Here is a 23,988-nt window from a genome sequence, read left to right on the forward strand (position 1 = left end):
GGCCGAGCTAGAAACGTTAGTAGGCCAGGGCGTGCTGGAACCAGTAGAAGGAGGCCCCTGGGAGACACCAATCGTCACTCCCCTTAAACCTAACGGGGACGTGAGGATTTGTGCCGACTACAAAGCCACCCTTAATCTAGCCATGAAAAAACATGCTTACCCGGTCCCGACGGTGAAGCAGGTCCTCGCGACGATCCAGGACGGCACCATCTTTGCCAAGCTCGACTTGGCGCAGGCGTATTTGCAACTCACTGTGTCTAAGGAAGCCACCAAGGCTCAAATGATAGTTACCCACAAGGGGGCGTTTCGAGTCCACAGACTGCAATTTGGAATTACTGCAGCACCAGGCATCTTCCAAGAAGTGATGGAGAGGACCTTAAAGGGCATACCTGGAGTATGCCCTTACTTCAATGATGTCCTGGTGGCTGGAAAAACTGAGGAGATCCTTGCTGACAGGCTGGAAAAGGTACTGGAAAAATTCAGGGAGGCAGGACTTGTTAAAAAGGGAAAAATGTTGCATTGGAGTTAAATCCACTGAATTTTTAGGATACAGGATAGATGCTCAGGGCATTCATCCCACGGAAGGAAAAATAAAGGCAATTAAATTAGCACCTGAACCTAAAAATAAGGCAGAACTCCAAGCATTCTTAGGTCTCATAAATTTTTATCACTCATTTTTGCCACATAAAGCGGCCATAGCCGAGCCTCTACATAGACTGTTGGATAAAAAGACCCCGTGGCAGTGGCAGGAAAAACATAAACACAGTTTCCAAATGTTGAAGGACATATTGTCCAGCAGATCCACTGTCACACATTTTATCGAGGGCAAACCAATTTACCTTGCCTGTGATGCATCACCTTACGGGGTGGGGGCAGTGATAAGCCACATGGATGACCAGGGGGTTCAGAGGCCAATCGCATATTATTCCAGAACCCTAACCAAAGCAGAAAGGAATTATGCGCAAATAGACCGGGAAGCACTAGCCATCGTGGCTGGTGTTAAAAAGTTCCACGACTATCTTTATGGCAGGAATTTCACAATATTTACAGACCATAAACCCCTTTTAGGCCTATTCACTACAGACAGACAGACACCCCAGATCATGTCTCCTAGGATGCTCAGATGGTCTATTTTCTTAGCAACATGGGTCCAAGGGGGGTGGCCTAATGTGAACCCTGACACCAAATTCACACCATACTACAGGAGGAAGGATGAAATGTCGTCACATCAGGGGTGGCTACTGTGGGGGAACAGGGTAGTTATACCAGAGGTACAAAGGAACACAGTCATAACAGAACTGCATGAGGGGCACCCAGGGGTTGTGCGCATGAAGGCTTTAGCCAGAAGTCATCTATGGTGGCCGGGACTGGATAAGGCAATTGAGGACAGAGTAGCTGGGTGTTACCAGTGCCAGAAGTCTAGGCCAGAACTGACACATAACCCAGTACACAGGTGGGAGGTGGCTCGCAACCTGTGGTCCCACATACACATAGATTTCGCGGGGCCATTCCAGGGACAGACCTTCTTGGTTGTAGTGGACAGTTACTCCCGGTGGTTGGAGGTCGTGCCTGTAAAGACCATGACATCCGCCAAGACAATACAGGTCTTGCGGGGACTCTTTGCCACCCACGGGTTACCTGACGTACTGGTCTCTGACAATGGCCCGCAATTCACATCTGCTGAATTTCAGGATTTCCTCAAGGCCAACTGGATTAGGCACGTGACGTCGGCCCCCTTCCACCCCTCCTCCAACGGATTGGCCGAGAGGAACATCAGGACCACCAAGGATGCATTGAAAAGGATCATCCAAGGTGATTGGCTACAGAGACTGGCTCAGTTCTTGTTGGCCCAACACACAACACCTTGCACTGCAACAGGGAAAAGTCCAGCTGAAATGAGGTGGGGCAGAAGGCTGACAACAAAACTAGACAGGCTCCACCCAGACCGGCTGCCCGTTGAAGCAGAACAAGACAGTGCAACCAGGTCCTTGAACATTGGGGATTTAGTGTGGGCCAGGAACTATGGACTGGGGGAAAAGTGGACACAAGGGGTAGTCATAGACAAAACGGGGCCACTATCATACATCATAGAGGGGGAAGGGGAACGGCAGATCAGGAGGCACATTGATCAGCTGAGGAAAAGGTCTCCGGAGTTCACTCAGGGGGCGACCAGCGGGGACCCCATAACACAAGACAACAACAATAGTCTTGACTGGCGGGTAGTTACACCATTGGGCAGGGGAACAGGAACACACCCTAGGCGAGCAAAACCACCACCTCAGGGGAACATGGCTGCACAGTCAGTAGCCCTCATAATAACACAACAACCTGTAGACCTGACACCTGCAGCGACACCCCAACAGGCTGCAAGGCCCAACGGGGAAACGAACAACAGAGCTGACATTCCAACGGGGAGATATCCTGCTAGGGCTCACAAGCCACCCACTTACTTAAAAGATTACGTTAGATAATAATAACTCTTATCTGGGGGGGAAGGGGTGTTGTATAGGTAGATTAGCAGGGGAGTGGTTTCCCACCAGCGGGAAATCCACGAGCCTGGGTTGGGTGTTGTTTCCTGTGGCGGGAGATTCCTGGCCGGGGGTTGGCTAGCATCCAGCGGCTGCCGGACATATATTGAGCCACCCGGACGGGGATCCCCAGTTGACTCCACGTGTATCAATAAAGACAACTGCTGTATACCTCGCTGTGTGTGCGTCGTCGATCCGAACACAACAGTTTGTTTCATGGCCAGGATGGGAGGAGTAAAAAAACAGGAAGATCCATTCACTAGAGGACTAAGTAGCTGCCGGCCAAAGAGAATAAAGGGCCAGGACTGTGACCATAGTAGAGAAAGATGCTGAAATCCAAAATCCAGAAAGGGGTTTCATAAGCTGGCTTCATTTCCAGACAGTTTACACACAGGAATGAAGCAGCTTCAGGTTGTACTGCAGAAAAATTCAAGTGTGAAGCGTTTTCACTGGAAAGAGAAATGAAAGTCTCAGCTGCTCTCAAGGTAATAACGTACTGGCTGCAACACTGCAACTGCCCCACAAGGTTCCACTGGAGGTTGTGATGGAGAATTATTTTAGCTGATTGACTTGTTTGCATGTATATCAGTTGAGAAGCATGCTTTGTTAAATTAAAGTTTGCTTCAGCTACTGTGTTGGAAATGCAAACGGTATGTCCATTCAGAATCAGTCCCCTAACAGGACCCTCCATGTTTGAATAAGGAAATAAGAACCGCAAGAAATTTTCTAATTATTACTAGCATAGCAGCGTTTATTTTATTGATTTATGAAAGGGAACATTTTGCCTAGAAAGAAAAAAATATCCCAAAACATCCAGTCTCCAAACACTGGACTCTCAGGAAGTTTGCCAGTTCAACCATTTTACCTCAAAGATCCTTGGAACCATATAAACACCTTTAAGCAATACAAATCCAAATGTTACCTATTTTATTTTATTTTATTTTTTAAGTAGGATATAGATATTTGACATTTTATTTTTCAATCCACTTGACCTGTTCTTTTTTTTTTCTTTTTTCCAGCCTGATGACAAATTTCCAGTGTTTCCATTTTTGAAGAGTTCACTGGAATTTCAGCATCCATATTAAGGCAACACAGTTCTCAACCAATTCAAACACAAAACAGCGGCCTATAAATACAAAATTTGAATGCTTAAAACACCGGTATTTTAACCCATGGGTTAAATTATTATTCAGACTATATTTACAAAGAGAAAAAAAGAAGAGGTAGAGTCTTTGTACTGAAGCACTTCCTCTTTCAATGCTGAGTTCGTCTGTAATAAGCGGGGGAGTTCACAGAACAGGAAATATCAGTATATAAAAATCTAAAAGCAGTAGCTATTATCGTAATTCAGTATGCTAACAACGTTTCCTTTGGGCCTACTCCAGCTTCAGTTCCTCCACAAGAAGTAAGGTGTGGACTCACTGGTGGGATTCAAATATGTGAACAACCGGTTCTCTGTGTAGATGCTGCTTCCGGAAGTCCATTCTGGGCCTAGGCAACAAAAAATTATCTACTGGTACTGCTGAAGTGGTGCAAACCAGCTGAATCCCACCGCTGTGTGGACTATAGCTAGATGAGTATAGTAGTTTGTCAAGCTGTTTTAATTCTCATCCTTATTGCAATTGGCTTTGTGGTGTTTATATTCTTCCAAACTATTCCAATCATAAAAATCATTGCATTTCTCTGAACATACTCACACAGATTTCTGGTTCTTCTTCCATGTGATCATAATTTAAAATATATCAGTTGATCACAATAATTTTTTTTTTAAAAAAATCCTTCTCATCCCTATGGGTGGTCTGTATCTTCCTCAGTCTTATTTATTTATTTATTTATTTAGTTATATTTATATACCGCCCTATTCCCTGAGGACTCAGGGCGGTTTACAGGGAATTAAAAATCCAAAATACAAAAATTAAGAACCAAATTAAAAAAATATTAAATTAACCCTGTAGTCAGTTAAAAAGAACTTTGGCCTCTACTTTCCACATCCTCTCTAGCTCCTCCCTACAGGCCCTGGTACTTCTCCAGCTTCTCATAAATCCTTTTTCCTAATGTTGCCCTCACATGACTAGACAGCAGTTAGAATGCCACCTTTGATGTGAGAGACTGGGTTCAAATCCCAACTGGTACCTATATTACCAGTATGGGTCCTTGGGCAAAGACCTCTACTGCTTCACTTGCCTACCTCAAACCTTAGAGTGACACAAACTAGGGGAATCATGTTGGCTTAGTCATCAACCAGATTTACAAGGTGTGAGTCAGATGTTGGGGAACCAAGACAATATATATTTTTATTTAAAAAATATCAGGGCTTTTTTTCCTCATAGAATGCTCAGAATGGCGTTCCGGCACCTTTTTTTGCAAAAAAAAAAAAAAAAAGCTCCCTCTGAAAGCCTATTGTTGCAGGGCTAGGCAATCTTGGCCCTTTTTATGACTCGTGGACTTCAACTCCCAGAAATCCTGAGCCAGCCATGCTGAGGTGAAAGGGAGAGGTTTCCAAGCTGAGCCATGCTGGCTCAGGAATTCTGGGAGTTGAAGTCCTTGAGTCATAAAAGAGCCTGCAGTGGAGGAGGACATTAAAATTATTTACAGGGTTACTTCTTTAGGAACTAAACTTTTAGAATCTAAAACAGCTAATTCAAAAAAGCCAACAGGAAAGAACCTCACATTTTTCATCTGCTTCTGTCTTTTGGAAAGTAAAATTAGATAACAAAATAATCTATTTCCTATGTTAACATCACTGCAATGAAATTAATAAAGGTAACGAAAGAAATGAGAAACATTTTTCTCAATGTAATATGTCTAATTTAGCTGATGCTAGAAAAAAATAGTATCTTTTGTACATACTCTCGAAAACTATTTTGAATCTAACCATCTATTACAACTAAACCACTTTAAATTAAACAATTCTGAAGAATGAAATATTCTTAATTTGGACTTTACTTTTACTGTTTGGACTGTTGTGTGTTTTGAAAAATAGATTATTTAGAATCTAGTTATGTTGCACTTCAGTCTTTAAATAATTAACCTAGTATATACATAACAATATATGATGTTTTCCATGGTGAGCTTAACATCAATAACAACATTTATTAAAAAGGCTAAAATAATTTCTGGTGGTATTATCTGTACATTAAAAATTTTGCTTAGTCACAATCTTTCACTTTTCACATGCTGGAAAAGCAATGGTCATGTATCCTAGAAAAAGATTTTACATATGTGCATAAGCGTAGTCAGTAGCATATGCCTTTTTTAAAATATCAAACATGCAAAGAAACAAAAATAAGTCCAAAATATCTGTATTACATCCAGAAATGCCAACTTTGCAACCAATATTTCTCATCCATAACTATGGCACCCTAAGGATACCTGCATACATGCAAATGCTTCTCTGGGATCAGTAACGCAGCAGGGATTGCTTTTTCCTTCCAGTAACAGATTGCTGGAAAATACTAAACATGGCCTTAAGAATTCCAATGTTTGTTACAAATTTTTCTGGGTGTGGTTGGAAAGAAGCCTAGAAATGCCAGCACAAATACATCACACTTGCTGAATGTGCACACGCAACTAATTACAATCTTCAATTATATGTGATATATCCAGGGCTTTTTTCCCCATAGAACGCTCAGAACGGCGTTCTGGCACCTTTTTTTGCGCACACAAACAAAAGCTGAAGGAAACTGTTCCAGAGAGCCAAATTCTCCTCAGGCAGCCAGGTTGCAGAGCAGCAGAATGCATCGCAGCGACGGGCCTTCAGATGGCTCAGATCAAAGGAAATGCGATCCATACAGGCTAATTTAAAAGTGGGAGGGTAAGAAGGGCCGAGTGTGAACAGGTTGCTTAGCAACCTGCTTAAACAGTCTTTGTAACTTTCAGCTCCCGGTGCCTTGCCTTTTTTAAGCTGGGAAGTTGAAAAAAAGGCTAAAAAGAAGGCAATAGAGTGCTATCAAGGAAAATGTATAGATATAGCCAGCAGACGTTTAGGGAACCTTTATTTTTTATACACTGTTCGAATTTTGTTTTAATGCCATGGTGATACACAATCAAATGTAGTCAGTCTGTTTTTTAATCCCAAAGCACCTGTTTGTTAAATACAGTATAACAAAGTTTTGGATGATGGAATTATTTTTTATCTAAGGATAACTAATGATAACAGTTCTTAAATATGTTGTTTTGTTTTATTTTTGCACAAAAAATTGTATAATTTGCATTTGCATTCTTTTACAAATAGAATATGTTGTTAACATGTATTGGTGTTGAAATAATTAGTGCACACATATACCTAAAACCAGTTTATTGCATTTGGCAATTGTACTAAAAAAAATTCATTGTCAACCAATATAATTCATTTAATTTGAAATCAAGTGAAAAAATGATTTAAATTATTTTATTAAAACAAATTAATGGCAATTCTTTTATAAGACGTTGCCTCAAACAAAATGAGTTTGACATGCCTTCTCTAGATAGTTGAATGCTCCAAATGCCTGTACATGCAGCCTACCAAGCACCCTTGGACAGAGCACAGACTTTTTTTTAAAAAAAAAAGTAATAAAATCACCACCACTGCCCTGAAAGTCATGTTGCCTAATACCTCCATGGTTTACGATGACCATGAACTCCAACACTGTAGATGCTCCTCTAGTCAACAAATCATTGATTAGCCCACCAGCATTCCTTTGCAGACCACAAAGATTTTTAATTTATCAATGTGGGCCTTTCCCTTCTACAAGTTGCACAGACCTCTTCTAGATTTTCCTCTTGCCTTTCCGAGTTAACTCCTTGGTCTGTCACTGAGCAAGAATTGACTTTGTAGGGAAGCATATTATCATTTGATGTATATTTAACATATGTTCTACCTTTATTTACCAATTATATAATATTTGTACGCAATCCACATGGCAAGGTTTGGGGCAACTTACAATATTTTTAAAATCATAAGATTAAAACATAAAAGCAGGGCTTTTTTTTCTCATAGAACGCTCAGAATGGCGTTCTGGCACCCTTTTTTGCACACACAAAAAAAAGCTTTTGCGCAAGCTATGCTACTCCCTCTATTGGCTTTCAAAACCCTATTGGCTTTCGAAAGCCAATAGGAATTGCTGCTGACCGTGCCAAAAGACCTGGCCGGCAAACTTTGCACTAGCAAGTTGTCTGCAGCGAAGGCGAGTTGGCAGGAACTTTGCATCCCTCCCTGCTACCCAACTACACCATCTTAACTAGGTAAGTAAGAGAGGGCAAGGAGTGGGAGGTGGATTCTGCAGAGTCCATGTGCACTCCTTACTTGTGCTCACCCGTGTCAGCCAGGCTGGTGGCCTACCTGTTGCTGGACCTGTGCCACCGTCGCCTCCCCCTAAGTGGCCGCCCTGCATCGCCTGGCCCGCACCGCCTCCACCGCTTGCCCTGCGCAGCCCTGCCATATAGAGTGGGCCGCGCTGCTCCCACAGCACCAGCCACACCATCTCCAGCCCCAGGGGGCAGCCCGCTACCAACACCCCTCGCACCCATGACCGCAGCAGTGCCACCCCCCTGCCCCCCTGCCTCCTGCACCTGCCAAGATGAGAGTTCCGGCACCTTTTTTTTTTAGAAAAAAAGCACTGAAAAAAATACATGTCTTGCTAGCAATTGAGCACTTATAGGTGTACATGAAGTCTTAGTTGTTACAAATTGCTGCCTCCTCATTGTTTCAGGCCTATGTTATAGTGTTACTAGGCAACAAGTCTAGTCACCATCTTTCCTGCTTCCCGCCAAAAATCCACAAATAACACCCGAATGTATGTTATCAATCCAATTGTCTAGAAACTATATGAGAAAAAAACCCCTCAAAACTATCAATCCAAACTATTTATTTTATTGCCATTGTTTTACTGATTGAAAGTATGAAATGCAGGCCTGATTTGATTTCAAAAATGCAAATTGCAGTCCAAGGTTTCTGTGAACTATTGTCATTCTAAACTTGTTCCATTGTCAGACACGACTTTCATCCTCTTCCATAGCTCGGTGAAGGCCAGGAATGAAAGTCAACAGCTTCTTTTGAATACTTCCCTTTCTGCTTTTCCGTGGGAGAGTCCCAAAGATCTTTGAGAAGTTATCTCCATTCTTTGAAGGAGATCTACAGACATTGCTAGTCACACTGATACTCCGATGCCTTCTCAGTGACGTCTTCTTCACTTCGTTACTACCAGTTGGAAGAAAACAGTCGTCTTCTGTGCTTGATTGTCGGCTAAAAACCTCCTTAGCGGGGTCTTCGAAAACACTGGATTGGTAAAAGCTGTCCTCACTATCCAGAGTCATTGAGCTAAAACGGCTTAAGCAGCTGCTTTCACTGGAAAATCGGGGCTTACTGCCCAGTGCAGATTCTAATCCAGCATGATCACCAAAGATGTTAGGTCCTTCTAATCCTGCAGAATCTGGTAGTGAGCACAGTTCTCCTGAAGAGCAAATGGAAGAAAACAAGCATTATATTCTCAGAAATGTTTCTTTGTACCAGAAGAATACCAAAAGTACCATTTGATTACTATGAAGACACTGGAAGCCTTTACACGTGGAGCAAAAGGTTAGTTTCCAGAGTTCTGTGAGACTTCTTCTATATGAGTGTGAATGTTGAACAGACACGAGGGTGACCTGAAAGCCTCCTCATGTTGCCGAGTTACAATCCCCAGCAACCTTTAAGGCTGTTTCCTTGGTAATCGCAGGTAAAGTTTTCCTAGTATCACTCAGCCCTGTTGAGGCCTATTCTCATTGGTGTCATTTTGGCCTAAATCAGTATTTCTCAACCCTGACCACTTGAAGATGTGTGGACTTCAACTCCCAGAATTCCCCAGCCAGCTATGCTGACTGGGGAATTCTGGGAGTTGAAGTTCACACATCTTCTAATGGTCAAGGTTGAGAAACATTGTGTTGTGATTCAGGGTCAGCCTGTGGGTTCGGCAGTTGGGTCGGACGATTCAGAGGAGGAGGGGGGGTGTTGGAGAGCTTGCTGAGGGTGTTGGAGAGCTTGCTGATGATGGCCTTGAGGCTCCGCAGAGCCCTCAGCCAGGCCCCTCCCATCTGGTTACGACACAGACCCAGCTGTGTGAGCCTGACAGCGTGGATGAAGATGACCCACAGCTGGCCCTGTTCAAGGATGCCCGACGCAGGAGGCAGTCAATCAGGAGTAAACAGAGGAAGGCAATGGGGCACCTCGGAAGGAGGCAGAGAGAAGCCATGCCCTGAACTGTTTAAAAGGGGAATGTGTGGGAGGGCTGGTTTGCTGAAGACAACCGTTTGAATAGCTCCTGTTTCATGGTTCGTGTCTTGTTTTGCTCTGTTTTATGTTAATAAATTAGGCAGGCTTAGTTCCAGCCTCTTGCCGTTTGTAAAGGGGTTGTCCCTGCCTTTTCTGCAGGGCCGGTAGTAGGCTGGTACAGAACACATTGGGCTAAACACTACTTGGTTGACTTTAGAAGAGACAATAAATTGCCGTGATACAGAGCCAGCAAAGTCAATGGTGAAGAATACTGGGAATTGTAGTTTAGATTATCTTCAGTCTCTGGATTGTAAACTATAATTTAGAAAGTCCAGATTCCAACTTTTTTCTGCCACTATCCCCTTCCATGAGCTTGACCAGGCTAAACAAATAAAAAAGACCAGGGTCACCTTATAGAGGCAGCATATAAATTTAATAAACAAACAAATAAATAAATGACACACTCATTGAAAATCCTAAGTGTCAATCAGAACTCAGCAGAGTCCAAAGGGGGAAAAATTAACGAAGACGAACTAAAATTAGTTTTGGTTTGTCTTTGGTAATTTTTTTCTCCTTTGGATTTGGTATTTTAATCTTTAATCTTTTGAATGAAATAAAAACATATTTTAAAAAAGTCTCCTGCAGCATGATTTTTAAATCTCTAGAGCACTCCATGCACCTTGACATGAAAAATAGAGATTTTTTTTCCAAATCAGCCAGACAAAGTGATAAGAGTCAGACAGTAAAAATAGTGCTGGTTTATTTAATGCATGTGATGTATCTTTATATTAGCCTACATTGGGGAAATGACAAGGAACTATAATAAAACTAAGCAATTGATAGCCATCAATAACCATCAGAATGGCAAGATTAAAAAGAAAATCACTTTAATATCTAATTTTACAACTTTCTCGATGTGGCACACCCACCACAAAGACTATCGTCAATGTACGTTTCATAAAAGAAGCATATGGCTCTTATTCCTCTTCAGAACTTCCTTCAAACGACGCAAACAAAACTGAAACTAAGCAACTTTACAACTATTAACTGAGTCTGTGTCATGTCCATACAGAAATTGGGTGTTACCGTTTCTTACTTCTGCAACAGGACATTCAGACTTACCACAAGCTAGGTGCTTTTCTCGTAAGCACAGGGCCTGGAGCTCAGTCAACTTATCTTGCAGAGTTTTCTGTCAAAGGGAAAACAGCACTTAGTCATTTGGAAACTACTGTAATGTAACACAGTCTTTATCAGGCAGCGACTCCATGCTTTAGTTATTTCTCATTGTGCAAAATTTCTCCTGAAGGTATCTCAGGACTGGATACAATAATACAGATAATCCTCAACTTACGTTCATTCAGTGTCTGTTCAAAGTTACAACAGCCTTGAAAAAAGTGACTTATGACCGTTTTTCACACTTATGACTGTTGCAGCATCCCCATGGTCACCTGATCAAAATTCAGGTGCTTAGTGACTGATTCATACTTATGACAGTTGTCATGTCCTGGGGTCATATGATCAGCTTTTGTGAAGCCAGATTCACTTAACAACCATGTTACTGACTTAACAAATGCAATGATTAACTTAACGACTGTGGCAAGAAAAGCCATAAAATGGGACAAAACTCACTTAACTATTGTTTCACTTAGCAACATAAATTTTGGGTTCACTTGTGGTTGTAACTCGAGGACTACCTGTATATGAATTTTTCTTTTGTGTAACTCCAGTTCTAAATTACTTCAATAGAGCCTAATTGTTTTCTACTGTATCAGTAAATGACTTAACGTTCAGGTAGTCCTCGACTTAAAACCACAGTTGAGTCCAGAATTTCTGTTGCTAAGCAAATGCTAGGTGAGTCATGTCCCAATTTACGAGCTTTTTTGCCAGGGATGTTAAGCAAATCCCTGAAGTTGTTAAGTGAATTGTGCAGTCATTAAGCAAATCCGGCTTTCCCCATTGACTTTGCTTGACAGGAAATCTCTAGGATGGTTGCAAATGGCATTCCCAAGATCCTGGGAAGCTAAATACACGCCGGTTGCCAAGCACCCAAAGTTCGGTCACATAACTGTGGGAAGGTTGCAATGGTCATATATGTGAAAACTGGCCATAAGTCCCTTTTTTTCAGTGCCATGGTAAATTTGAACGGTCATTAAATGAATGGTTATAAGTGGAGGACTACTTGTACTGAGAAAGTCACAGTAGAGGTTGTATTCCAAGCATTATTTAGATGGGCAGTTTCTTGGAGACTCAGGGCCACAGCTGCCCTTTGAGTAGTGGGCCAGTTGCTGCCCTCCCCCAAATTGGAAAGAGTTTGGTTAAACACTAATTTGCCACTTTGGTCCTATTAAACATCACAACTTGGTAGGAAAGCTATCAGCAGGTGAGCAAACCACTGTAGCATAGTCCAGAAATATCTTAGGATGCAGTTAATTGCAAGGTTTAAATCTGCACTGGGGAGCCACTGATGGTCAGGTGGGTGTGAGGAGCACCAGGCATCTCATTCAAACCAGTCATCCCAATAGAGGGATAGCAAGAGTATAAGCAGATCCCATGTGCTGCTTCCATAGATTGGGCTTTTCTTACAAATGTTGGAACAATTCACTTCTGGAACCTTTGTGGCTTGTATATAATTGATACCTAATCTCTCTATTCCAATGAGCCAAAGCATTGCAGTAAGCGGAGAGGGTCTAAAGAAATACAAAAGAACTGACTTGGGTTTCCAGTAATATGGTGCAGATAAAAATGGATCATTCTGACTTCTCTGTTTTGGGCCCTTTGTTCCCCTAACCTTGAGGGCTAGGAATAGAGCAGAAGTGGACAACCTTGTTTCACTTTGTTATTTATTGGATTGATAGCCTGATTATTATTTTTTTACAGGAGAAAAAGGCAGTAGCTTATACTTTCTTCTTCTATTTTCTTTTCCATAACAAAAGCCCTGTATGGTAGATTGGGTTGAAAGAGAATGAGGTGTTCAGCTTCGCTCAGTGAGTTTTTCATAGTGGATGGTGGATTTGAATCTGGGTCTCCCTGGTCTTGGTCCAATTTTATAGAAACAGACAACAGAGTTTTGAGCTAGCTTCAGTGAATGTTGCACTTTAAACAAATAATAATAAATAGGCGTGTGCCTATAAATTCATTACTTGTTAATAGTAAAGGTAAAGGTTCCCCTGCACATGTGTGCTAGTCGTTTCCGACTCTAGGGGCCGGTGCTCATCTCCGTTTCAAAGCCGAAGAGCCAGTGCTTGTCCGAGGACGTCTCCGTGGTCATGTGGCCGGCATGACTAGACGCCAAAGGTGCACGGAACGCTGTTACCTTCCCACCGTAGTGGTCCCTATTTTTCTACTTGCATTTTTACGTGCTTTCAAACTGCTAGGTTGGCAGAAGCTGGGACGAGTAACAGGTGCTCACTCTGTTATGCGGCACTTGGGATTTGACCTGCCAAACTGCCGACCTTCTGATCGACAAGCTCAGCGTCCCAACCCACTGAGCCACCGCGTCCCTTACTTGTTAATAGGTTAAACTTATATCTGTAGCTATAAAGCAGGGAGAGAAATCCTGGCAAAAACACCAAGTAGATAAATGGAGGAATCGACTTTGACATCAAGTGTTTTCATTTATGGAGGAATTAACCTGGATACGGATTTTGTTTCTAGACTCTTTCTCTGTCCACTGAATTGCTCACAAAGTTTCACAATAGTCCTGATTCAGTGGGGCTACTTTTGCTGGGATCCAGCTTTGCATCACTGAGCAGTCCAAGGGGTTCCCTTCATCTTAGAATCTGATTGAAGCCAATACACGTGCTTGCTTTCCATTTTACATAGAAATCGTACCTTCATGCAGTGCAACTTGGTTTCCAGTTCCATTCTTTTCATAATCAGGGCTTCATTCACAGTATCTAACCTATAAATTCAATTACCGATATCATCAGCACCGTCCAATCAATAATTGCATTACTAATATCATCACCACCACCACCATCATCAGTTTTATACAATTTTATGATAATACAACCCTAAGAATGCAAGCAAGAGTTATTTCAGAAAGATAGCTTACAGAAAGAAATATCATTTAGGGGGCCAAGAAAAGTTTTTCCCATCGTAGCCAGCCACAAAGGCCTTTGGGGGTCTCTAATAATGATCCCATTGGGGGTGGGGGGAGAGAGAGAGAGAGAGAGAGAGAGAAATAGAGTTAGAGCTGCAAAAATTGGTTCTGTGGATGCAAGTCCCCTCTATCTGAACTGGAAGATAGTTTAACTAGTTAAACTTTTAGTTCTTTTGACTAGTAGTTAAAAGAAATAAGTGCCAGTAGTTAAGAAGTGGACGTAGTTGCAAAAGAATGCCACTTAATCATGCTTCCAACTAGTCAAAGGGAAAAACAATAAGAAAGATGGTCCGTCTAGTTGTATCTCAGGAAAAGAATAAGCAGCTGGACTGTCCACTATTTCTGATTTTTGGGAAAACTGTAATTTTAAGTGGCAGAGTGCTATCATTTAATCCTCATCCATTTGTTACGATATATCTCATTCATCCATCAGAAAGTCACCCCAGCCATCTCTCCACCCTGGTATAGTACAAAGATGTGTTTGTTCCCATTTATAGTGGCTTTCCAATCTAAGAACAGCCATATCCCTTCCTTGGCATGTGAAAAATTAATGCACTGATGACCACAATCAATAACAAATACATAACAACCTGGAGGCAGGTTGTTCCACTGATTAATTGTTCTAACTGTCAAAAAATTTCTCCAACCTAAAACTAAGGAGAAATTTTCTGACAGAACAATTAACCAGTGGAACAACCTGCCTCCAGAAGCTGTGAATGCTCCAACACTGGAAGTTTTTTTAGAAGAGACTGGACAGCCATTTGTCTGAAATGGTATAGGGTTTCCTGCCTGAGCAAGGGGTTGGACTAGATGACCTCCAAGGTACCTCCCATCATCATCATCATTGTTAAAATAAGTTCAGACAGCCGCCCAAGATTTCTTGGTTACCTTAAAATATTCCTGGATGATTTAATCATGTCCACCTGTTCTTTGTGACTTAGCCCTTCAGTGCTCACTCCATTGATGTTGATCAAGATGTAACCTGGGACAATTACAAAATGAAATATATTAAGTGTATTTTGATGTTCATCAATCTTTCTACATCCTCAGAAATGTGATCCCTTAAACCATAGGAATGCTAAGACTAGTTACCACGTTGGAGTCCAGTAAGAAATGCTGGGCTTCCTTTTTTCACGTTGCAAATGTAAGTGCAAATTTCCATGAAACGATTACTTTGGCACTAAAATGGAAGAATTAAAGAATTAAAGTAAAGAATGAAACAAAAGAATTATTGTTAGAAGAGAAACACTGCCTTGTAGTTTTGGGCCTCAATTCCTAGCTACCACTAGGGTGGCTATCTGTCCCCTTTTTCAAAGAATAGCCTGTTATTTTAGCTGGATTCACATGACTTATTGAGAAGCCAACTACATTTTAGTCTGGATGATGGTCAGTTGAATGGTTTATCACACAAATCCAACAGAGGAAGGGGAGTAAATCAATCAGGGATAAGGCTGCTAGAAAATGTCCTCCATTGATAGGATTGTCCAATACAAGCCATTGAAGTTACTCATCATAGTTGGAAGTTGGCCAACAGTTACAAGACTCAGCAAACAGATGGCTCCTACAGACCCCTATTTTCTCACTGAGGGCTGGTGTATTTTAATAAAATTTAAGTTATTTAAATTTCCATTGATTACATCTATAAAATGATGTCTTAGTCTCTTCATTCTTTGGTGGTGTGTTTCTTCTTGGCAGTGTGTAAGCAGCGATCCTGAGCTTCTAACATGATGCAGGAAGGTGAGGTTGCCTTAAATCTCTACCAAACTGCCTACGCCCATGGAAAGCTTCACTTGTCAAGTGCAAAAATAAACATTTCCTCTTTTTATCCTTTAAAGAAAAGTAACAAGAACAATCAGAGGAAAAAATAGGTCTACCCACCCAACAACTGGGCTGTCGTGTTCTTGCATTGCATATGACTGATTACCAAGCTGCAGCAATATGATTAGGAGGAAGCTCAGCCCTTGCACCACAGAAGATTCCCTGCACTGTTCCCCAATCTGAGATTCAATTTTTAGACATGCCGTAAAGGGAAGAAAAGGGAACATGGAGTGTTGAAAAATCAAGAGAGCAACTGAAATCCCACTTTTAAAATGTGCATTGCACAGATTGGTCGCTGTTCTCTTGAGTTGTTTGACCCCAGGCCCTTCACGGACACCCCGAAAGAGAAGGAGCAAGGACCAGGACCCAGGCCCAAACATTTTGCTGCTTATGACAGAGGACAAGGTAGCATCCCCTACTGTTCCACATACTGTACAAAATCTGATTGGATGAGCAGTTGAATGTTTTCTCAACTGTGATAGGAATAGTACCTTTCCCTGCATCTGAAGGGACTAAGCTAACTTAAAGAAGCAGCTCCAATTACCCGACACACGAATCTCTCCATAGCACAGTGTAGAAACGTCCTGGGATTTGATGCAGGGGGTAAATGACTCATTTTACCACCTGGTAGGGCTGGCCCTGTGAAGAACACGTAATCCCCTTTCATTCCGTCTTGGCGATTATTGGGCAATGGTCTCTAAACTGAAAGACCATCGCCCCATAATTGCCCTCCACAGGCAACTGGGTGGTAGGCAGGGTGACAAAGCATGACACATGTGATGTCAATAGGGAAATGCCATCACTTGAATCAGAAATAAAACAGCTGTTGCTATTTGGGCACCAGTGCCACTGGCAGAGGACACCACTGTGGTCCTCCTTTAATTCTACAGAATTGTATGAAAATGGATATTTTCAACAATTAAAAAAAGTGAACTTTGCATATGTTTCAGTGGTAGGGGAAAAAATACACACACACACACACACACACACACATCCTCCACGTAGGAATAGCTAAGATGCTTAAGAAGCAGATCAGCATTCCCTCTTTTTTTTGTTTGTATTTTCAGCCTGCCTGTGCCACACAATCCCTTTGAATGTTTCCTTCAAAGAATTAAGATGACCACATATCACTGTTCCCTTCTAAGGACAGCTTCTTTCATGGTGAGTTAACTCTTGTGATTTCATGGGTATGCCTGTTCAATATTATGATTTCTCCCTAAAGACTTGCAACATAAGATACAGTAAATAACAACAAAAAGCACATGGCCCAAAATTGCTCCATCAGCTTTATTAATGAGGTTAGTTTTGAAGTCTCTTCCTTCAAGCCCCAGCAGCCAGTATGTAATTTCCTCAAGCAAAATGACTCCGATGGGTCTTCGGTGTCATTCACGCCACACTCAATAGAAGCAGTGCTCCAAGGATAGTAAGGTAGGAGCCACTGTTTCAATTTTCCACAAAGCCCCAGAATGCTTGATGCAGAGCACTGTACAAATTTAAGAGGAAACGTTCAAGTCCTGCTGACGTTGAGCAATGAGCCAGTAACAATGGATGCTTTTGTTGAAGTCAGTCTTTTATCTCGAACTACTATTTGCTGTCCCACATATTAGCCCATGGAGATGGCTAAGTTAAAGCCTCACCTGGATTTCAAATCCAAAAGTTTCATTGTCTTCTTTGAAGATTATAAATGTCTTTCTGCATTAAAAAAAAACATAGGAAGAACTTGTTAGGCTATGCCATCTAACATTACTACCAGTAGCAATTAGTAGATATAGTGAACAAAAATGGTAACTTATGAATGGGCTTTTCTTGTGAAATAATCTTAAATTTTACTGATAACAAAAGTAATACGGAAACCTCCTACATTGAGGAAATCAAATAGTTCTCCAGCTTTGTGTCCTCTAGCAGTTTTTAAGTAGGACAAAATCCCAAAATACCCAGAGGAGACCACATTGGAGAAGGTGGCTCTAGAATAACGGTGAAATAAATGAAATAAATCATTGGCAGAAATTAGAGAAAATGCAAGGCAAGGCAAGGATCTCCAAGCTGGAACTCAAAAAAATGTAAAGAAATAGACCTGAGAGATTCTACTGTGTTCAAAATGGGCTTTAGTCATGATAAGGGAACAGAAAAGGCAGACAGCTGTTATCATTCTAAAGGGGGAATGCTAGATCAGTTCAACATGTGGAAAAAAATTAACAATGGACACAGCTGAGAAATCAAGGTAAAGCAAAGTTTTGCTGTTATCTCACATCTCCTCCAGCTCACAATTTATGTTTATATTTATCTCCCTGGGATAATTTTGGGGACAATTGGCACACAGTTAAAATATGTCTATTCAGCATATTTATTGTCTGCATCAATCCATGCAGGTTACATACTTGGCTTTCCGATTTGGTTGGATAAATCAGATGGTGAAGTTAACAGAACAGAAAATGGTGGGTCACTTCATTGTGCATTTGCTACCAGATCAATCAGCCGTTTGTTTCCCATGGAAATGATATTGCATGTAATCTTTCAAGATATATTTTTAATCTAATATACATACCTACTTAATCTCTCTAATTTTGCCACAATGTGGCATAATAACCGTATTGTTACCGGTTTCACAGTGAGGTTGCTCTTATGAATTATTTAATCTTTTCACCTCTGTACAGCCCACATATTTCACTGCAGTAATCTCATGCTTACATCTTCACCATTCATTATGTTCCTCTATCTTCCTACACATTTGTTGCTTTACAGGCTGGAAGATAACAAACAAATAATAAAAGAATAGAGCAAAGTAATATATTTATTACCTGTGTGGGCCAAAAGATTTGCCTATGGAGCTCGTTCTATTTAAAGCAAGCTGGAAATAGAAATAGAAACCAGGAAATTAGTTCATCACATAAACACACAGACAAGCCTTTTTTTTCTATCAAATAAAATCACTAACATGATGAAAATATTACATGCAGACCAATAGAAATCCTTAATAATGAAATAAACAAGAAAATTGCTTTTACAAATACTTCATCAGGAGAAGACAGCCAGTATAACTGTTAGAAATCTTGTTTTGATTGACCCCAATTTTGTTCATAACCAATTTTTTCAGAGTAGAAAGCCACATACAGATCATAACCACAACAGCTATCTTCCATCTTTAGCTAGTAGTAGAATAGAATAGAGTTGGAAGGGGACCTTGGAGGTCTTCTAGTCAAGTCCACCACTTAAGCAGGAGAACCTATACCATCTCAGATAAGTGACTGTTTAGCCTCTTCTTAAAAATCTCCAGCGATGGAGCGTCCATGATTTCTGGAGGCAAGCTGTTCCACTGGTTAATTTTCCTCACTGTGAGGAAGTTTCTCCTTAATTCTAGGTTGCTTCTCTCTTTGTTCAGTTTCCAACTTTTGTTTCTTGTCCTGCCCTCTTGTGCTTTGGAGAATAACATGACCCCCTCATCTTGTGGCAGCCCCTCAAATACTGGGATACTACTATCAAGTCGCCCCTGTTTCTCCTTTTCTTTAGACAAGCCAAACCCAAGTCCTGCAGCTGTTCTTTGTATGTTTTAGTGTCCAGCCTTTGATCATCTTAGTTGCTTTTCCAAACTCTCAACATCTTTTTTGTGATATGGTGACCAAAATTGGCTGCAGTATTCCAGGTGTAGTCTTACTAGGGTTTTATAAAATGGTACTAATACTTCATGTGATCTTGATTCTATGCCTCTGTTTATATAACCCAGGACTGTATTAGCTTTTTTGGCTGCTGCTGCACACTGCTGGTTCATGGTCAAGTGATCATCCACTAGGACTCTAAGGCCCCTCTCACAGTTACTGTTTTTAAGCCAGGTCTCATAGAAATATATTAGAAATATATTCATCTGACTAGTTATTATGTTGAGTAGCTACTGACAGGTCCATCTTTGGCTGTCAAAAAGCCTCCCTGAAAAAGAAATACCTTTCTTCTCAATGTGGGCATCTCATTCAGTTATCATGGACAGCTTCTTCTCCATAACGTCCTCTAAAGTTCTCATCAGATCTATTAAGTTCTTATCATAGTGAGTTCGAATGGGTGAGGAAAATCCTTTATTTTGCCATAAATTTGTTTTGATAACATTCACATACCACATGCTAATTTGTCAATTGTTCAAATATATATGCGCCTTTTAAATTCTATTTGATTCTGAATATCCCCTTTTGTGACAGTACGCAAACTCCAGTTTATTTATTCTTTGTAAACTTTTACAGCCTCTCCTATCTTCCTGAACAAAATACCATATCAACATAGATTCCTCGTTCAAGAATATCAAGGAAGTATGAAAAAAGAACAACAGCAGCAAAGAACAGCAGCAACAACAACCTGAGACTATATTTTTGCAGATTTTGATTCTTTTACTAGGGCCCATTCTAGTTGTACAGAATTTTTAGCTGGAATCTACCAATTCTGATAAATTTGGCACTACTTAAAAGACCGTAGGAGGACTTGGTTCAAGCATCTTTAGTCATACACTTGATGCTCATAAATCGAGAGAATACTGTGGGCCTTCTTCACTGGAAAATCAGAAGCCCCAATGAAGCAGGACACTGTATGAATTGGGCCTTTTTATTATTTGTTTTTCTGCCAACCTAGCAGTTCGAAAGCATGTAAAAATGCAAGTAGAAAAATAGGGACCACTACGGTGGGAAGGTAACAGCGTTCCGTGCGCCTTTGGCATCTAGTCATGCCGGCCACATGACCACGGAGACGTCCTCGGACAAGCGCTGGCTCTTCGGCTTTGAAACGGAGATGAGCACCGGCCCCTAGAGTCGGAAACGACTAGCACGCATGTGCGGGGGAACCTGTTCTGAACCAGCCCTCTTCTCGCACCCCTAATCAAAGGAAGAGTCTGGAAAGCGTCCAAGATCAAAAGGCTTCTGCCAAGTTTTAATTACACTGTTACAAAAATACAAGAGCTTGACTTCTCAAACGAAAAAGTTGCTTTCAGCAACTAGCCCCTCCCCAAACACTTCTTTTATAGAGAGCTCAGGGCGTGGTCTCCCTGTGCCTCCTCCCGAGGAGTCCCATAGCCTTCCTTTGTTTGTCCCTGCTCGTCTGCCTCCTGCGTCGGGCGTCCTTGAACAGGGCCAGCTGTGGGTCATCATCCTCCGCACTCTCGGGCTCACACAGCTGAGAAGAGGTTCCCGGCTGAGGACTCTGCAAAGTCTCCAAATCATCATCAGCCGGTTCGTTTCCCTCCTCCCCCACATCTGAGTCCTCCGATACATCGGACCCGGCTGTCGGACCCACAGGCTGGCCCTGAGTCACAACAGGAACCTTTACCTTTACCTTTACACCTCTCTGTAGTTTTCCTCATAATGATGCAACTGTAATTTTCTATTGCTTTCTTCAGAGATTTTTTTTAAAAGTGATTTCCTGAAATTTTCTCTATATGAACTAACTAGCTCTATCCCTATTTAGTTTCTTAGCCCAGGTAATGTGTGCCACCTGCTGTGATAATGAACAATTAACGGGATATACAGTAAATGAACGTTATGTGCAATGGTCCTTTATGAAGCCACCTCTGGAAAACAAATTTATTTCCAGTTGATGAAACATCATTCCAACACCAAAACTACCAGGATAGCCAGGTAGAAGGACTAAATCTCGAAAGGTGAGGACTAATAATTCTGAGGCTAGACAGAAACATGGAACAAATATCTCCAACCCTCAGGACCATTGACTCAAAAAGATGCTGAGGAAAAGGCCTAGGATTTAAACCTTGGGGAATGACATAGAGACCTTCACTCCTGTGATCTTACAAGATCTTCTTGTAAGTGTGCATGACTTCTTTCTCATCTGTAGTAAAGCAGCTTGTTTAGCCGTGCTGAATCTTTGATGTTTCTACAGTTAATGGAATCAAAACTGGTTTCTTGAGGGCTTATATCTAATGTTGCACCTTAAGTGAAATCTGCTGCAGAGATGGTAAATATGGTGGTGAAGGGCTGCCCTTAACATTAGGGAGAGCTGTAAAATAGATGGGCTAGCTTGCATATGTAGATGGGGATATATTTGAGAGAGGAATTTCAGAGGGCTTCTGGTTTTTTAATTATGATGTTAATTCTACTATTCTAAGTTGGGGGGAGTTGACAGCTACAAAATAGGACTTTTCTAAGGCAATCACAGAGAGACAGTGGTTTCTCAGGAGTGGCCTTTATATTAACTAACAGCTAAGTTTTTGTTCTCTTTAAAATGATCTCTTAAAATGTGTTGTTTTCTGTCCTTTTTTCGCTCAATGTTTTTCTGAGGCCACTTTGGGCATTTGGATATGGTGACTGATGGTTAGAAAGCAAGATTGATCTCAGATATTCTCTCAGGTGAAGAAATTATTGCCACAGAGATTCAAACTCTGCAGGGGCATCTTCAAGCGCAGTCAATGATTCCAAAATGGCAGGTGAGGCTGGTCAATAAAAGCCCCCCCCCCCCCTTTTATCTGTGTGAAGTGTGTCCCATGCACATTAAGAAGGAGGTAGAAGTTTGATTGGACAATCACACCCAACATTTTGAGCTGTTGAGCCCCCCCTCCCTTACACTGTCTCAAGTAATACAATAAATAAATTAACAAAGCCCAAGTGACTAATTAGAGATTGTGGGGATTTTTTTTGTCAAAGACAGAATTAATAATGTGTGATTATTCAGAAATAACTTCTATTGAGTTCATCTGTGAGAACAAAACTCATCTCCCTAAAATAGAGAGTAAGAGATGCTCCTGGTTTAACTACCACCATATGATCTTCTCAACATATTCTTAAATGCAGCAGAATCCCCATTTGGCACAAGTAGACAGTTAAGAAAAAGCAACAGGACTTTAGGTCAAAGGTGGCTTGGACTATTGGCCTGATCTTAAGCACAGAACCCATGACCGGCAGTTTTAAAGCGCCTTCTCTATGCTGGCACCCTTCAGTTGTATCAGGACTGCGATTCCAAGAATTGACTTTAGTCAAGCTGACCCAGGAGGCTGCTGTTATGGGAACAAGATGCATTTTTGGATTGCATTAAAATCAGTTGGGATTACAATCCCTTTATCAACACCACTCCGCTACCTAGAGATTGCCCAAAGCATTTTCTGTCTGACAGAGAAGAGCAAAGGGCACCCTGCACTCCAGCAACTTTCATAGTGCTGAAATTGCTATGAATTATTTAGCCATGTGAAATAAAAATATATTCCAGAAGAGGGAGGAAGGAAGAAAGTGTTCATAAATACATACACATGTATATCTATATAAAGCCAATTATATATGTATGTGTATGTATACACACACACACACACACATATATACACTGAGTAACGTGAAAAAAGGAGAAAAAGAAAAAATCGCCATCTAAATTCCTACTAAATTTCTGTAATTCAAGCAACGCTCCTGGTACAAAACTAGTTTAGCCTTGAGTCTTCTGAGTTGCCAGTAACCATCTTCTGCATTTGTATTTCTGGTTAGCCAAAAAGAAAAGAAATATGTCTTTTATAGTCAACACAAACAATATCCTGCAAAGTTCTGAAGTAAGCAGTACCTGTTTGCAGTCCTTGGCCAATGTCCCAGTTGGGTCTGGGAACCGTTGTCTTCTCTGGTTGTCCAAAGGTGGAACGGCAAATGGCTCCAAAGATGGGCTGTAATTGGAGCTGAGACAGTAGCCCACACAGTTGGCATTGCCTCTCTGTTGAATCAGCCTCTTCAAGGACATCTTGCATTCAGGCTGAACTCATTCATGAGTGAGGAAGCCGGCTAAAAGCATAACCACTCTAGCCCAAAATATACCAAAAAAAAAAAAAAGCATAGGGGAACTCATGTGACTTGTGGTTTAGGTGCAGGTTACATAAATCTGTTTTCTCAGAGCACTCAGTGTTACTCATGGCATGTAGTGTTTGGTTGGGGTTTTTTTTGGTTTTGGTTTTTTTGCTTATGAGACTGAACAATCTGCTTATTCTTCCCCCGCCTCCTTCAGCTAGTGGCAGATAGAAGGGACTCTTAACATGCTATTTTTCTGCCCCTTGATAATCTGTGTCCAAAACACCGTCTGTCAATCTCTCCAGATCTGATGGCTTGATTTCTTTTATAAATGTCTTTACATTTTTTTTTATTAAGGGACCCACCATTTGCAACAGCATGGCAGAAATCAGAGAGAGATGGGGAGCAGGGGGGGTGGGGGGGGAGAGAGAGAGATTAAAACTGTTGCTTAAAAGTAAAGCAACCCTTTTTCAAATACAGTATATCAGTAGGGGAATATTACTCATTTTTGAATGAGACAGGGCTCTCCCTACCTACCTGACTCTGGCAAGGTAGAGATGAAAAGTTGGGAAT

The 23,988-nt window shown here is 41.3% G+C and overlaps 1 protein-coding gene across 1 annotated transcript; it reads right to left on the minus strand.

Moving 5' to 3' along the window:
• Positions 1-8,208: 8,208 nt before the first annotated feature.
• Positions 8,209-23,415, minus strand: CYTIP (cytohesin 1 interacting protein). Its single transcript, XM_083350482.1, has 8 exons — positions 23,201-23,415; positions 18,475-18,524; positions 17,314-17,368; positions 14,951-15,038; positions 14,747-14,840; positions 13,588-13,657; positions 10,879-10,945; positions 8,209-8,959 (listed from the first exon to the last, which is right to left on the minus strand). The coding sequence occupies exons 1-8, from the start codon at positions 23,369-23,371 to the stop codon at positions 8,496-8,498; spliced, it is 1,059 nt and encodes a 352-aa protein (XP_083206608.1). The 5' UTR covers positions 23,372-23,415; the 3' UTR covers positions 8,209-8,495.
• Positions 23,416-23,988: the final 573 nt, after the last annotated feature.

This window comes from Vipera ursinii (assembly GCF_947247035.1).
Source record: "Vipera ursinii genome assembly, chromosome: 1".
NCBI classification, from domain to species: Eukaryota; Metazoa; Chordata; class Lepidosauria; order Squamata; family Viperidae; genus Vipera; species Vipera ursinii.